This window comes from Tubulanus polymorphus, chromosome 7 (genome assembly GCF_964204645.1).
Source record: "Tubulanus polymorphus chromosome 7, tnTubPoly1.2, whole genome shotgun sequence".
NCBI classification, from domain to species: Eukaryota; Metazoa; Nemertea; class Palaeonemertea; order Tubulaniformes; family Tubulanidae; genus Tubulanus; species Tubulanus polymorphus.
In genome coordinates this window covers 10,984,343-11,001,205 of record NC_134031.1, presented here as the reverse complement: position 1 = coordinate 11,001,205, position 16,863 = coordinate 10,984,343, and the positions used below count along the sequence as shown (strand labels likewise).

The 16,863-nt window shown below is 29.7% G+C and overlaps 1 protein-coding gene across 3 annotated transcripts in view; it reads right to left on the bottom strand.

The window, feature by feature from the left end:
• Positions 1-1,590: 1,590 nt before the first annotated feature.
• LOC141908978 (ubiquitin-like protein 5) overlaps positions 1,591-16,863 on the bottom strand; it is a 50,277-nt gene continuing 35,004 nt past the window's right edge. For all 3 annotated transcript variants that reach the window (XM_074799286.1, XM_074799285.1, XM_074799287.1), the window contains exon 5: positions 1,591-1,806. In XM_074799286.1, coding sequence (XP_074655387.1) covers positions 1,763-1,806 — 44 coding nt within the window. In that variant the 3' untranslated portion in view covers positions 1,591-1,762. The remainder of the gene's footprint in view (positions 1,807-16,863) is intronic.

Genomic DNA, 16,863 nt, shown 5'->3' with positions numbered 1-16,863 from the left:
TTAATATAATTTCTTACATCTTCCATGTATGGTCTTTTATTGTTTAATTTATTTCTTATTCTTTTAATTGTCATCTGTTTCTTATCATTATCTTCATCAAAATAATCCTCACCTAAAATATCATTATTCTTATTTCTAATATGACTTTTTGATTTTAAATGTTCATTATAATATCTTTTATCACTGAATGATTGATTACATGTATCACATTTGTATGTTTCTTTTTCATTCTTTAATTCATCTAATTTAGTTTCTAATATATCATCTTCATATTATAATTCCAATTTATTCTCTAAATGTGTTTTAGTTTTATTGTGTCTTGATTTTTGGGATTTATCTATATTGATATTACATGTTGAACAGTAGTACTTATTTTCTTCCATTTTAATACTAATTTTTTTTTTTAAATTGATTTGACACATTTTATTCATTTAGAAGTTATTCATTTATATGTTATTCATGTGTATATATATGAACTATTTCAACCACACTTTACTCACACTTTTAATGTTTAAAAATCTAACTCGTAACAATATAAATATTGAAATAATGTTTAAAATATATCTATTTATAAGAGCTCGACCTCCGACCTGAAAAAGCCATTTACTAATTACTTTTATATGTTTTTCATATATATTTTATCCATGTAAATGAATATTTTAAGAGTAATAGGGGAATGTGGCTTTCATATCAAAGGTTGAAAGGGTGAGTGAGTAAAAAATGAAAATAACAATAATTTCCAGTTGAATTAGGAGTGTGCGCGACTAATTCAAATGGAAATTATTGTTATTTTCATTTTTACGAGCTCGACCTTTCGACCTTTGGTATGAAAGCCACAATCCCCTATTACTGGTATATCTTATTCTATCCATGGGATTTATTGAAATCAGGAATTGGTATATTGTAAGATTCTGATAAGTCTTATATAATTGGTAGATAAAGAGGTGATTTTATTGTTTTGATATGGATTGTTGTTCTCAATCTCTGTTGATTGTAGATACTTTTCATTCACCCACATTAACGTCTCATTGGATCCCTACTAGTGTCACTGAAATGACGGAGAATTGATAAGTTAAACGAGACTTACCTGCAAGTTGAAGTTGCATAAAAAGTTGTTAAATACTGAGGGTTCGGTGCATATCTCATTTTATCCCAACCAGTTCGACCTCACTCCGGAGAATCGCAGTCAAACTTCAACTTCCAGGTAAGTCTCGTTGAACTTATCAATTTTTGTATAATTACAAACCAGAATTTAAAAGAAATGTTCTCCAAACTGGTAACAGCAAGCCTAATTCGGTAGAACAATCTAGATTCAACCTGTACCGATTAGGCGGTAGCGATTTAGATATCATTGAGGCAATTTTGTGTTCTTTGTTTATCCGCTCAGTTCGGACACTGCATTAAATAATGGGACACACCCCATACAAATTCGTACGAAAACGTCCAACTAACACAACAAACATACACTTCATTTCAGAAAACTGGCACATCGCAACCTTTATGACTTATCTAACAAATAGCAATAGAGCAACAGTATACATGTACATAAAATGTATAATGTATCATAATATGAAGGTGAAATACCAGTGATTTAGAGTACACTACACAAGTTCTTTATTCATACATAATACAATATTCAGTATTTTCATATTCTGGCTAGAAAAATCATGCAGAGACAACTTCGTGGTATGGAGCATACTAAGATCGGATACATCTGGAAATATACACCTTGTTTTACTGTCGAGCATATAGTTGACTCACACTACTGGTAATATAACTCCAAATTCTGTCCATCGTGTATTTCATCTGGTAAAATGAGTCAAGTACAAAGAAATAAATGATCAAATAGATATTCTATGAAGCATTAACATTAGAGACATTAGTTATTATTAGTGTTATCATTATTTCTATCATTAGTGTTACTACTGCTGCGAGAATCCGTATTGTAATTCTCATGATTATTCCTTTTCCACTTTCCAGACAGATATTCCTCATAAAATGTATCTCCTCTCAGATTCAACTACTAACAGCTTATAAACGTAATTTTCAACTCAGAGAGAAATATAACTCAGCGTCTGATCATTTCGAATTTGCGTATAGTAATTTATTATGAATTAATATCGCGTAAAAGAATTTTACCAGGTCAGAAGAGCGAACAAGAATGAACGTAGGTGTGAACCTAATATCTAAGCTACATTGAATTCTAATATATAATAGCTCTACGAGTCGTCAACTGAACAGACCCATTAGCGCAGCGGAACATGTGCTGGACTAACATTCAGTAGTGTGCATGTTCAAAACTGGCCGCCGCCCGCATTTTAATATTCTTTTTTTCTAACGGGGTTTCCATTTGATTTGTATAGGTTTATGGACATTTATAGTTATTATAGTTTTCAATAGTGTTGGTCGTACGGTCATTTTGAATATGGCCTTTCTTATAGCCAGGATTTTTATTGTAAGCGGGTAATTATTGACATGGTAGATATCGTTACGTTTTATTCACCAAACAACGCCCAGCCGCACAATATCAACACTGTTTTGGCTCAATCAAATGTGTCCGTATGTCTTTCAGCTTCATTAATGGTTTCGTAATCTGTAAACGCATTATAACTTCGGCTAGTTATCGCCGGTCGGTTTACATATCTTCACACTTATTGACAATTTGTGACCAAAAGTGGATTTAAGCTTGATCGTACAATGTAAACCAGGTTTTGCAAATACTAGTGGAGATCACAAATTGTGTTTGATTTTAATAACGAAGTGACTGCTCAGTTTATTCGGCTGCACAAACTTTAACTAGGTTTGTTCTCCATCATTGTTTTTTAGTATGGATTTAGAAGTCCTTAAAATCTAGTATCAACAGCGGCCGAGGACCAGAATGAATTTAACTTTTAATAATAATGATAATAGTGCTTTATTGACGATTTACAACTTACATACGTATGTATTGAAATATATCAATAAACATTTTATGTTAGAACGATAACCACACTCAAACGTGGTGAACAGATAATAAGATAAAAACCCACTATCTACAGATCAAAAGAATTTAAAAATAAATAGCCCATGGGCAAAAGTGTGGTTTACCTTAAAAGCTAGAGGTTGTTTGGAGTAAGGGCATTGCTTGAAAAATCTTATTAATATGTGACTTCGAAGCTCTAGAAGTTTATATTGTATTTTATCTTTCTTACAGTAATACTTTGTAGTCAAATAAGACCAAAGATAAACATTTGTTTATGGTCTACGTCCAAAATTTCGTAGGGTACAGGCAGGCGCGGGAGGGAAACTATTTTATATTTTCAAAAAAATATCGTTCACAATATGAAAAAATATTCAAATAAAATTCATATGATGTCACATATCAGAGGGTGGCTGAATATTGAGTCTTGGGAACGAAACCTCTTCCAATGTATGGCCGTGGAAGCTAAAACACCAGGGCGTAGTATTGGATCGTTTTAAATCGCGGAATTTACCACTACAATATTCAGACCTCAACCTATACCTATAGTTTGCTGCTTAGTATTTTCAGGTCACAAGAAATTACAATTTATTACAAATTCTATCAAACAGAAAACACAGTGCTTATCTTCTGCTACGACGATCATTCAGCCTGTTATCATACCAAACGTGCACGCGCCAAGCAGCGTTACAGCATCACCATACCGGTAGTCTGTATGAGCGTGTGTTTGTGTGCAGCAGTCTAATGTTTAGCACTCATGCGCAAGTGGAGGCCTGTGTAGTGAACGTTCGCTTCACTTCAATCTCAATCACCGGGTATTAAAATGAAACAATACCTATGGCGATATGTGAAATAATTATATTCTCACCAGCAATGAGCATTTAAAATTTGCACATACACGGCACCAGTCCAATGAAACGTTCGCCATTAATGGCTTTCCCATAATTATTTTAGTAGCGCCGGGAATTCCCCATATATCCCAAAAACAGCCAATCACATTCGCTCGTAGAGACGAAGCCCCCGATCGAGGTGATTGCAATTTTATACGCAAGAGCTAAGAATTTTCCTGCCAAAAACAGTTTTTCGTTGAATTTAAACAAAGTTGACCATGTCATCAACGGAGGTTCGTCATGTCTTCAATCGCATCGATTGTATGTCATTTAACCCGAGACCAATGAAAAAATGCTCACATAAAAAAACATACCGCGATTTTACATGAATTGGCTCATACTCCCAACCTCATACTGCTGACAAAGGTAAACCAACAAGAATTTATTTATTCACTCTAAAATGTATAGAATACACGACGTTTTGATCTCACCCTAGAGATCATCGTCAGGTATGAAATAAAGGTTAAAAACAGGGGTATATAAGTAATTGGAATATGAGGGGTTCAGATCAGAGGTCGTGAGGTCAACACACCACTCATCACCACAAGTAATTTTTTTTTTCTAATAAATGGGAGATAGAAAGGTATTCTTAGCAACAATAAATAACAGAATAAAACCAGCAAAAAAACAATTTGAAATAAAAAAGTTAGTCGATGTTACAAAAGAAATTGAACACAAAATATTGAAATTAGAAAAGATAAAAACTAAATATGGAGAACGCGAGAATTTAAAGTATTTTTACCTGATAAATGGGTTTCATTGAGAACAGAGGAATTCGAAGGATTTAAAATAATTTACCATGGGAAAAATGAAGACGGGCATCATGATTTAGAAGTTGTTGATTAAAAATAAATTGATAATAAAATTAATTAAACATTAAGAATCCGAAATGACTTATCTGGACAATTTGATTGATCGAGGCGCTGACAAGAACGGTCGATTGCGTTGTGCTATGTACAGTGAGTGCGGGTAACAACAGCTGCTCTTGGATAGATCGACGCAGCGAGGCATTGACCAGAACGGTTGATTGCGTGTTTGTTATACACAGGGGGAAGGTGATCCCGCTCGGGTGGCCCCAGTTCATTTAACTTTTTCAATATAGAAATATTGTTAAATGATTTAATTTTTTTGCTTTTTTTAATCACTCATCACCACAAGTAAATTTTTTTCCTTATAAATTGGAGACAGTGAGTATTAGACAGAAAACAATGATGTTAATAAAAATCAATATTATTGTGCGTATTGTAAAAAATTCATCGATAAACCTCAAAAATCGCGCCATGAAAAAACTGCAAATCATATAAAAAATGTTAATAGATTTTGAAACTCCAGAAAATTCCAATGAAAGAAAAGAATGATTAGTAAATATGAATGTGGATGAAATAAAATGTGATGTTTGTAATGAATTTATAACAAAAAGGAATTATAAAGACATCTCGAATCACACAAACACAAACAAGTTTTAAATAGAAATATTTTAGGAACAGAATATTTAGATGATAAACCTCAACAAGTAAAAAAAACAGCTTTAAAAAATAAATCTGAACTAAAGCAATTATAAATTTTCAAAATGAAGACAACAAATGTTTTCTGTGGGCAATTATTAGTTGCTTACATCCAACTCAGGAAAATGTTGGTAGAATAACAGATTACCGGAAATATGAAACATTATATAAAATTGATCAATATCCAGTAACTATAACTAGAAGGCCAACGGTCCTGTGCTCTCGAGGCAAAGTTTTTTTTTATAATATCAATGAAAACATATTACATTGATCATTCTTACTCTTTTAATTATGCAGATCTGTTCGCTTCACAACTGCCCTTGACACTACGGTGGAACTAGGCGCCTCAAGACAGTGGTAGTATAGCAACTTGTTGTTTTGTTTAGAAATGTATTTGTTAGTCGTGTTTGTAAAGTAATTAGTCATATGTTCTTTCTGTCTTTGTTTATGGCATGTTGTTGCTCAAATTGTCTACTCACTGTCTGTCACCTTTGTTTTTCATACCTAAGTTTTTGTTACTATGCAGGAATATATATATAGATATAATAGTCAGTTGAAACAGAATGAGGGACACAACGCACACTTTTAGTTGGCAGTTTGTACTGAGCAGTTGTTGCGGTCGGTCGGAAGCCGACCAAGCATTTGAATAAAAGATATTCTATCAAGATGGAATTGATGACTTTGGATTTATTTTGATGAGCTAGTTCCCGAGTGCACTGAAAATTCTAGTTGTTACAGTAGGTGTAACAAATACGTCAGATCGATTTGTTATGGCCGGTTAAAGTACAAAAAGATCGACAAACCAATGTATATCACTTTCAAAGTCTTTTTAGTAATAATGTGACCGATAATAACTTAAATGAAAATCTATGATAATGTTAACTTCATTCAAAAAAACTTGATTTCACTGTATGAAAAATCGGCGTATTCATAATGCGTGCATCAATATGAGCCTATGCCACAATGTCACTGTAGTATGTGCAGTGTGAGATACTAGTTATCTGCCAGCGCACGCTTGCCTCGCGTAGTATGGCTACGCCAACAGCTGCTACGCAATACGTCTGCATGAATAAACACACGCCACACTGTCATACAACTCGGTGATAATTTCGGTCTGCCTGTAAAAATTAGGACTTTCAAGGACATTGTCTGCCAAGCTTTCGAAGTTAAAGACTCCCACTGATTTTCTCAGCAAAAAACAAGGAATTTAAGACTGCTACGGTACCGACCCTTGGTGCAAGGTGCCCGTTCACACCCGAGTGATGTAGTCATCCGCACATTAATTCACCTTGTAAAATAAATCTATTGGAATGAATTATTAATAAAATATTATTCAAAAATCTTTTCAACATCAACTTCTATCACCATTCAACCCAATATAATCGGAAATAATCTGGAATACAAATTGCCGGATATAACAAAAATGATCTACGTTGTGCATGGGAAATTTGTCTAATAGCGTAGATTTCGAGAATTATTCTAAAATTATAACTTCGTCCAGAGCGTCATCTCTGTGTTAAAAATGAAACAGTACATTGAATTAAGTTACCAGCTTTGATATAGTCACTATGAGATATATGACTATGTCATATGATGTCACATATCAGAGGGTGGCTGAATATTGGGTCCTGGAAACCTCTTCCAATGTTGGCCGCGGAAGTTAAAATACCGGTACAGAAGAAATCGGTTATTAGATCGTTTTAAATCCTGGAATTTACGACTACAATATTCAGACCTCGACCTATACTTTTAGTTTGCTGCTTAATATTTTCAGGTCACAAGAAATTACAATTTATTACAAATTCCATCAAACAGAAAACACAGCGCTCATCTTCTGCTACGATTATGCAGCCTATTTTCATGTCAAACGCGCACGCGTTACAGCATCACCTTGAGTAGTGTACTGTACGAGCTTGTGTGTGTCGTGTAGCACTTTGCGCGCACAGGTGGAGGCCTCGTGTAAGTGAATGTTTGCTTACACATCAATGTTTATCAAAACTATCACCAGGTATTTAAATGAAACAATACCTATGGCGGATGTGTGAAATAATTACATCCTCACCAGCAATGAGCATTTAAAATTCGCACGTATACGACACCTAATCCAATGAAACGTACGCCATTCCCATAATTATTTTAGTAGTGCCGGAATTCCCCGTATATCCCAAAAACAGCCAATCCTATTCGCTCGTAGAGATGACGCCCCCAAATCGAGGTCATTGCAATTTTATATGCGAGAGCTAAGAATTTTCATAGAATTTTAAATCAGTTGACCATGTACATCGACGGAGGTTCGCCATGTCTTCAATCGCATCGATTATACGTTGTTTAAGCCGAGAACCAATGAAACAAATGCTCACATAAAAAAGTACCGCGATTTTACATGAATTGGCTCAATGCCAACCTCATATCACTGACAAAGGTAAACCAAAGAATTCATCAAAGAGGTGCTGCTTATGGAATTTATATAAAATCAAATTATTCTGAATTATATTTAAGTCAATATATTTGTTTTAGAGGTGAAGATGTAGCAAATGAATTTTGTAATAAAATAATTGAATTAGAAAGTGATTTTGCAAAATTATTAAACAAAAACAAAAGAATAGTTATAACAAAAGAAGATGAAATTGATTTTAATTATGCAACTCATTGTTGTAAGTGTGAAAAACGTTTTTATTCATTTGATAAAAAAGTTAGAGATCATGATCATTAAAATTCCAAATATCGTGGAGCTGCTCATAAAGATTGCAATTTACAAGCTAAGAAAGTTAATTTCGTACCAATATTATTTCATAATTTATCGGGTTATGATACTCATCTATTTACGAAACAATTATCAGGAAAATTAGGCACAATTAATCAAGAAATAGAAGAATATAATGCTATAAATGATTTAAATGTAAGAAATTATAATTTTAAACTATAAGCTAAAACATCTTAAAATTATATTTCATTTCAATTTGGTTGCATTAGATTTTTAGATTCTTATAGATTGTTAGCAAGTTCATTAGATAATTTAGCAAAAAGTTTAGTTGATAATGATTTTGTAATAACTCGACATTATTACCCAAATGAACTAGAATTTAAATTATTGAGATATAAAGGCGCATAAAACACATGATGATTTTAATGTAACAGAATTAACAAAAGAACAATTTTATGATCAATTAAAAGAGGAGTTTGTGAAAGATGAAGTTTTTAATAGAACATTAAATATTTTGGAATCATTTTAAGATAGAAAATCATGGTGAATTAGTAGATTTACACTTAAAATCAGATGTTATGATATTGGCTGATATATTTGAAAAATTTAGAGAAGTTAATTTAAATCATTTTAATGTTGATCCTTGTTATTGCTACTCTAGTCCTGGTTTAACCTGGCAATGTGGTTTAAAATATACAAATGTAGAATTAGATTTATTAAAAGAACCAGACATGGTTTTATTATTTGAAAAATCAATTAGAGGTTGAATTAGTGGTGTTATGGGAGATAGACATTTTAAAGCAAATGATGAATATAAATTATTATATATTGACACTAATAATTTATATGGTTGGGCAATGATGCAACCTCAACCATATAAAAATTTTATATAAACAGAAGTTGAAAATGATGATAAAACTAATTGAGAAAGCGCAATTATGAGTTTAGAAGATGATGCACCAATTGGTTATTTCTTTATAGTTGATTTAGAATATCCTGATAACATAAAGTTAAAAACAAGAAATTTACCATATTGCCCAGAACATTTAGCCGTAGATGACAGTTATTTAAGTGAATATCAGAAAAAAATAAAACCGAAAGATCATGTTTTTACAGAAAAATTAATATTAATACAAAATAATAAATATAAGTATATTGTTCATTATAGAAAGTTAAAATTTTATCTAAAACAAGGAATGAAATTAAAGAAAGTACATAGATATATTGAATTTAATCAATCGAAGTGGTTAGAAAAATATATAGATTTCCATACTCAACAGAGAACCATATCAAAAACAGATTTTGAAAAAGATTTTTTTAAATTAATGAATAATAGTTTTTATGGAAAAACATGTGAAAATATTAGAAATAGAAATCATATTGAATTAGTAAATGATTCTGAACGATTAAGACATTTACAATCAAGTCCTAGACATTGAGGAAATAAAAGATTTGAAGATTATTTAACAGCAGTAAAATTAAAAAGAACGTCAATGAAATTTAATAAACCTATATTTATAGGTTCAACTGTTTTAGAAGTGTCAAAATTATTAATGTATGATTTTTATTATAATGTTCTACAACCACTTTTTGGGGAAAAACATATTGAAATATTATATTTTGATTCTGTAACAGCTGATACCCCAAGATTATTAAAATATAATAATCAAATATTAATTAGAAGAATTTCAGATATAATACCTCATCAAAATAAACTTTATATTTCATATGGTGAAAAAGAATTAATATAAATAAACGGATTAATGGATGTTTGGACAAGAAATGGATAGAAAAATTAAAGAATATAATTAGACATAAAACAAATAAAAAGATTTATAGAGTTAGAACTAAATTAGGGTTTGTAGATGTTACTGAAGACCACAGTTTAATTAAACGAAATAAAACCAACTGGAGATGAATAAAAATTGGAGATGAATTATTACATAAAAGATTTTTCCAAAGAATGAATCATATGTCATTTGATGAAATAATTGATAATATTTATAATAGAGAACCTGAAACATTAGAAAAGAATATTTTATTAAAGGATTTTTTATGGGTGATGGTTCAGCAGGTGTTTATAATTATGTTTGGGGTAATAAATATTGTTAGTATTTATGCAATCAAGATTAGAAATTATTAGAAAGAATTAAAAAATATTGTGAAGAAGTTTATCATAATAAAACATTTAAAATAGATAGATGTTATGAAATCATCACAATGTTATGGAATACATGTAAATAATCCTAAAGATTTTGCAATTAAATATAATGATGAATTCTATATTCATGTAATAGTTAAAAGTAAAAATTTAAGGCATGTAGAAAAAGAATTAACAGAAGAAGTTAAAGATTTATTTGAAATATATAACCCAACAGATTATGTTTATGATTTATCAACAGATGATGGAACATTCAATTCTGAGTTCCCATTAATCCCCAAAAATACGGATGCGAACATACTAAAAATCAAGACAAATGACATAACAAAAGACTTAAAAACATTAAAACATCATTTTGATTTTAGCAATTATCCAAAAGATCATGAATTATTTAGCAATGATAATAAGAAAATTCCTGGTAAATTATAGTTATAGAACAAAAGATCATGAAGCAAAAAAGTTAAAAGGAATAACAAAGCATGTGGTTGATAAACATGTAGAATTTCAAGATTATATAAAGTCTTTATATAACTCAATTGTAATGAAACATAAAATGAATTGTTTAAGATCAGAAGATCACGAGATGTACATTAATGGTGTTGAAAAAACTAGCTTAAATCCATTCGACGATAAAAGATGATAAAAGATATTTTGGGTGACGGAATAAAAACATTACCTTACGGTCATTAAAACAGAAAATCAATATCATCATACTCGTAATCACTATTAGCTTCTTCATTTTCATATAATTGTTAAGGTTCTTCCATTTCATTTTTCTCATTTAAATGAAATTCTATATTATTCCACATTTCATCTCGCTCTCTTTGTTTCCTTTTTGTTTGTTAATTCATCAAATGGAATTATAATATCGATGTTCAAAAAATTAACAATCTTATTTAAAAAGAATTCATAATTAATTGAATCTCTTATTTTAATATCCACATAATATTTTAATATGTTTGTGAATGTTTCTTTTATATTTTCCATATCTTTGTTTGTTAATTTAGGTTTTTTATAATAATCGTTAAATAATAAATATAAATACATTTTCTTTTCTTTTGTGTTACATGTTGATGGAATAATTGTTTTTATCATATCTTTCTTAGTTATTTCACCATTTTTATTTTCTATCATTTTCATTTTTTCAAGCCATTGCTTATATTCTGGTGTATGATCTTCCATAGAAAATATCGTAAAAATTTCATCTAGATATTTTAATTTTGGTTCAATAAGAATATCTCTAGTTTTTTCATCACCCCATAAACTTTTTTGCCATCCACATTTATTACAAAATATCACAGAATCTTCTTGTCTTAAGTACTCATAAATACATTGTGGGCATTTTTTTCTATCATAGCTTGGTAATAGATCTTCATTAAGTTCTTGGTATCTTCTTACGTTTTCTTTATGTTTTATTGTTCTATTATGTAGATTTGAATTACTTGTTGTAATAATCAATTTACAATATTTTCAATAATATGTTTTTCTTACTAATTCATTATATTGCTTTTCCCATTTTTCAAGTGTTTCTTTATTATTTGGTAACGTTTTCTCATATTTTATTTTTTCTTATATATTATTTTTTCTTTCATTAAATTCTGCTTCATATTTATTAGAAATTTTATCTATATGTGCTTTACGAAATTGATGATTCTCCCAATCTTCTATATTTTCAGGGCTATATTTTATTCGACAAGGCTCACAGAAATGATCTTTTATATTATTCTTGTCATAAAATAAAAAAGGTCTTTTCCAAATATTTTCAGGTGCAACTTCAACAGAAGTATTATTACTTTCGTTACTATCAACATTAACCGTTGAGTCATTAATTTTACACTTCTCTGAATGTTTTTTAACATAATTTCTTGAGAATAATTTATTACAATTTGGGCAGTTATTTTAGGGGGTTTATAATTTTCATCCTGTTTTTTCATATGTCGAGCCATATCACTTTTTCTTTGAAGTTCACCACAAATTTCACATCCTATCTTCTCATCCATTTATTTAGGAAAAATTTTATTAAAATTAATTTTTGGTGGTTCGAAGTAATTTTTTTGGTGGTTGATTTTAGTTGTTGATTTTAGAAAACTTACAAATTATAAATCACATAATTTACTAGTACAATTAGATAATTTAAAAATTGTGTAGATTTAAAATTAGTAAATATAAGTTTATGTAATTCTTTTTATAATATATCGGATAAAACTATTGAACATAGAGCCTTTTTAGTTCATATTAAAAATATAAATAAATGGCATCCTCTATTTCTAAAACCAGGATTATATAATCTAGAAACATTATCTGAAGAAATTGAAGAGCTCGGATCAAATTAGGTAGTGATGCTGGATTTAACATTAGATTTTTAAAAAAGTGTTAATTCTGATAAAATCAAAATAAAGTTTGATAATGAAATAAATATGCATTTTGAGTAAAAAAACCAATAGCTAAATTGTTAGGAATTAAGCCCTTTACACAATTTTATATTTATTGCAATTTAATTGATCTTACAAACACATTCGAAGCAACTAAAGATACAATTTGTAATTCTAGTATATTAACTATTTTACCTTTAAAAAATGTTAAACAATTTGGAACAAAAATAAATTATAATTATAATTTAGCTGAGTGCGATTTTAAAACTTGTATTTCACTATTCAATAATTATAAATTAGAAGTAAGAAATCATAATGGTTACTTAATTGATTTGAATAACTTTCCTGTAATTTATGAATTAGTTATAAGATGTAGAGATTAATTTTTTTCATTATATTAATGAATATTACAGTAGGACCGAGTATATGTTTTGGATTTGATCTTAAACTTGAGAAAGTAATGAAATTTGATATTAATGATGTAATAACACGTATTAAAAATATTACATTTTCTAATGAAACAACATTTGAATATGAAACAACAATAAATAAAGAAACTATCAATGTAGAAAAGATTACTGATTTAATTAGAGAATCTTTAAGATTTTATGAATTAGATGAGGATTTTATCATTGATGATAATAAAAAAATAATAACTGAAATATATAGAAATGAAACTAATAATACTATAAATGTTGAAATAATTATAACTAAGATCAAAAAATATTTTGAAGATAGTAATTTTTTTTCTAAAGGAATGGCGGTTCAGAAGGGGATAATCACTGGTTTATATAATGGAGCATTACTATCAGTTGGAACTGTTGGTTATACAATGGTATTAAAAAAAGTATTTAGAATGGGAAGTATTAATGTTGATAAATTTGATATCAATGATATTTTAAAAATAACATTAGCAGTAACTTTATCTAATTCAACAATCGATTATTTAGAAAAACAAAAATATATTCCTCCTATATAAATACATAATTTTTTACTAAATAAATGGCATCTGCAATTATAACTGATAATAGGATCAGCAATTGTTAATGCTTTAGCATTTACAGGTGGTGGTTATTTATTTTAGCATATTGATAAAAATAATTCATTAGCAGAACAAAGAAGACAACTTAGCATTAGAGAAATATAATAAAGCAGCAGAAGAATATAGAGAAAAGAGACAAAATTACATGGATTATATTAATAAAGAATTATATGATCAGAAAATTACACATAGAGATTTTCAATCAGTTGATGAAGCTATGAGTTTATATAATGCAGTAACAAATAAAGAAAAATTACATCTATACAAACCTAAATCATCAGATTATCATACACCAAGTAAAGAACAACAACAATATGAAATAATTTGGATTTTAGGTGGAACAGTTATTTTATTATTTGTTGCTTATAAATTTACTAATTAGTAAGTTCTTTTCTAATTAAATGGATGATAAAGTTGATAATGTTGATATTATTCCTCATGATATGAATAAAACTAAATTAAAATTATATTTGGAAAAACAAATATTAGAATTTGAAAATGATTTGAAAATTAAAAAGAAAAAATATTTAAAAAGTAAAATTATATATTATTTCATTATTAGTAGTTCAGTTACAATTAGTTCTGTAATAAAATTGCTAGCAATATTTTCACCATTAACACCTTTAGCTATCTCAATTGGCGCTTTAGGTTTAAGTTCAAGTGTATTAACCGACATAAGTTCAAAATTAAATATGAAAAGTTATAAAGAAAAAATAAAATCGAATATAAAAGAAATAGGGCACATCCTCTCCCTAGGGGTAATCATACTACGGAATATTATGGTACTGCTATCGACGGTTCCTCTTAAAACATGTTCACAAGCTTTCACATGAATGACCTGTAGTGACCTTGACGTTTGGTCCTGGGACCCCAAAATCAATAGGGCACATCCTCGCCCTATGGGTAATCATACTACGTAATATCATGGTCCTGCTATCAACGGTTCTTCTTGAATCGCAAGCTCATGCGGACGGACGGACGGACGGAGGCGGATACCAAGTCCCCCGCTCGCAACAAATGATGGAAAAGAATTTGATAATTCATCTGTTCATGAACTCTTGGATTATCATAATATTGAATATTTTTCAACAAAATCGGATAAAAAAGCAGCAGTTGAACGATTTAATAGAACATTAAGAACAAGAATGTGGTAATATTTTACAGAAGGTTATAATTACCATATTATTTTTATAGAAGGTTATAATAATTCTTATCATTCTTCTATTGGAATGAAACCTATTGATGCTAGAAAACCTGAAAATGCTGAAATCGTTTGGAATAATTTATATGGAGCATTTCTTGTAGATGATTTTGGTGAACCTAAATTTAAAGTTGGTCAAAATGTTAGAATTTATAGTTAGAAAATAATGTTAGAAAGTATAAAAAGATATTTGACAAAGGATACGATCGTAATTTTACTAGAGAAATATATAAAAGGTAATAACAACAAAACCATGTCTATAAATTAGAAGATTTAGATTGTGAAGAAGTTGATGGGTACTATTATGAAGAAGAATTAAGTTTAACAAATGATAAAGGTCCAATGGCCCTGTGGCTTACCATTAAATCATTGAGTGCATATATTGTCAAAAATATTATACTAAATATGAATAAATTTGGATTAGAAAAGTATGTGAGGCTGACAATTTATGCGCCTGCAGATGTGTGAGAGTGCTGTGTACAAAGAATTGATTTGAATTGTGTATACTATAATTGCCAATATAGACTCGCTCAGGTGATTACTAACACACCACAAACTGTAACCTATATTCGCACACACACGGCTGACAGCTGACGCGCGTATATACAAATGTACTAGCGATGCAATATTAGATTGACCGCAATTTCACAAGTCAGAATCCATCCATCGACAAAATGTAAAAAATACAAACATATACAGACTTTTTTTCTAGAAATCAAAACAAATACAATAAAATGCGCGCCATTTTGTTTTGGGTTTCACATTAGGCTTTCCCAATGGGCTTTCCCAATGACATCAGAAACGGCAAAATTCCCGGAATGCCCCGTATATCTCACATTCATTGTAGCTCAGGTTACAAGGTCAACTCAAATAAATAGAAGCGAGGAAATTTAAGGGGTTTATAAAGTGAGGGCTGTAGGTCGAAAAGTTAATTGAGATCAGTCGAACTAAAAACAGCAACACTTCCAGGAAGGATTGAACTTTTATATATTTCAATTCCAAGCATGCAAATTGTCATATGTAAAAACGTGCCATTACTTAATAGAACGATGACCAAACTCAAACGTGGTGAACGGATTATAAGATAAAATCCCACTATTTACAGATAAAAAGAATTTAAAAAGCAGAATTTATTTATTAAATCTAAAATATATAAAAGACACGACGTTTCGATCTCACCCTAGAGATCATCGTCACACCTGAATATGATCTCTAGGGTGAGATCGAAACGTCGTGTCTTTTATATATTTAAGATTTAATAAATAAATTCTGCTTTTTAAATTCTTTTAATCTGTAAATAGTGGGATTTTATCTTATTAAGTGCCGTTACTTAGTGCAAAAAGCAGGGTTTTTGCGTTTTTTTCAAGTATAAGTCCCCTAAAGATAACTCGATCACTATGAAATTTTTGTGGGCTCTAGAACTCATTAAGCCAAACCATGACACCAAAAATCAACACTATTGGTTCAACAGCCAATGTTTGTGCCTTGTTGACACACCGGTACTCTATTCATTTTCAATGAAAACAGCTTCATCAGACGGTTTGCATAGGCAAAAGTATGGTTCGCCAAAAATCAAGAACAAGAATATAAAATTGAAAAAGTATTAAAAACAAAAACTGTTAATAGAAAAAATATTCTTTAGTAAAATGGGTTGGATGGCCAGATAAATTCAATGAATGACTATTTCGATTACTATTTCGAAAATAACTATTTTGATTACAACACCCATTTAAATATGAATTTATTTAAACTCAACTAGCTTGTTAATCTAGTATATTTTTAGTTACATTCTAGTTGATTCTAGTTATTGGTAGTTGAAACAAAAATCAAATAAAATTCAACAAGAAATAAATAAAAACAATGATATTTCAACTAGCTTGTTAATCTAGTATATTTTTAGTTACATTGTAGTTAAATTCTAGTTGCAACAACACAATTAATTTTTTTGAGTATATATAAGGGAGGTGTAAAGAAAATAAAATCTAAAAATAGTGATGTTCCAATTGAAAAAACTTTGGATGATTTAGGT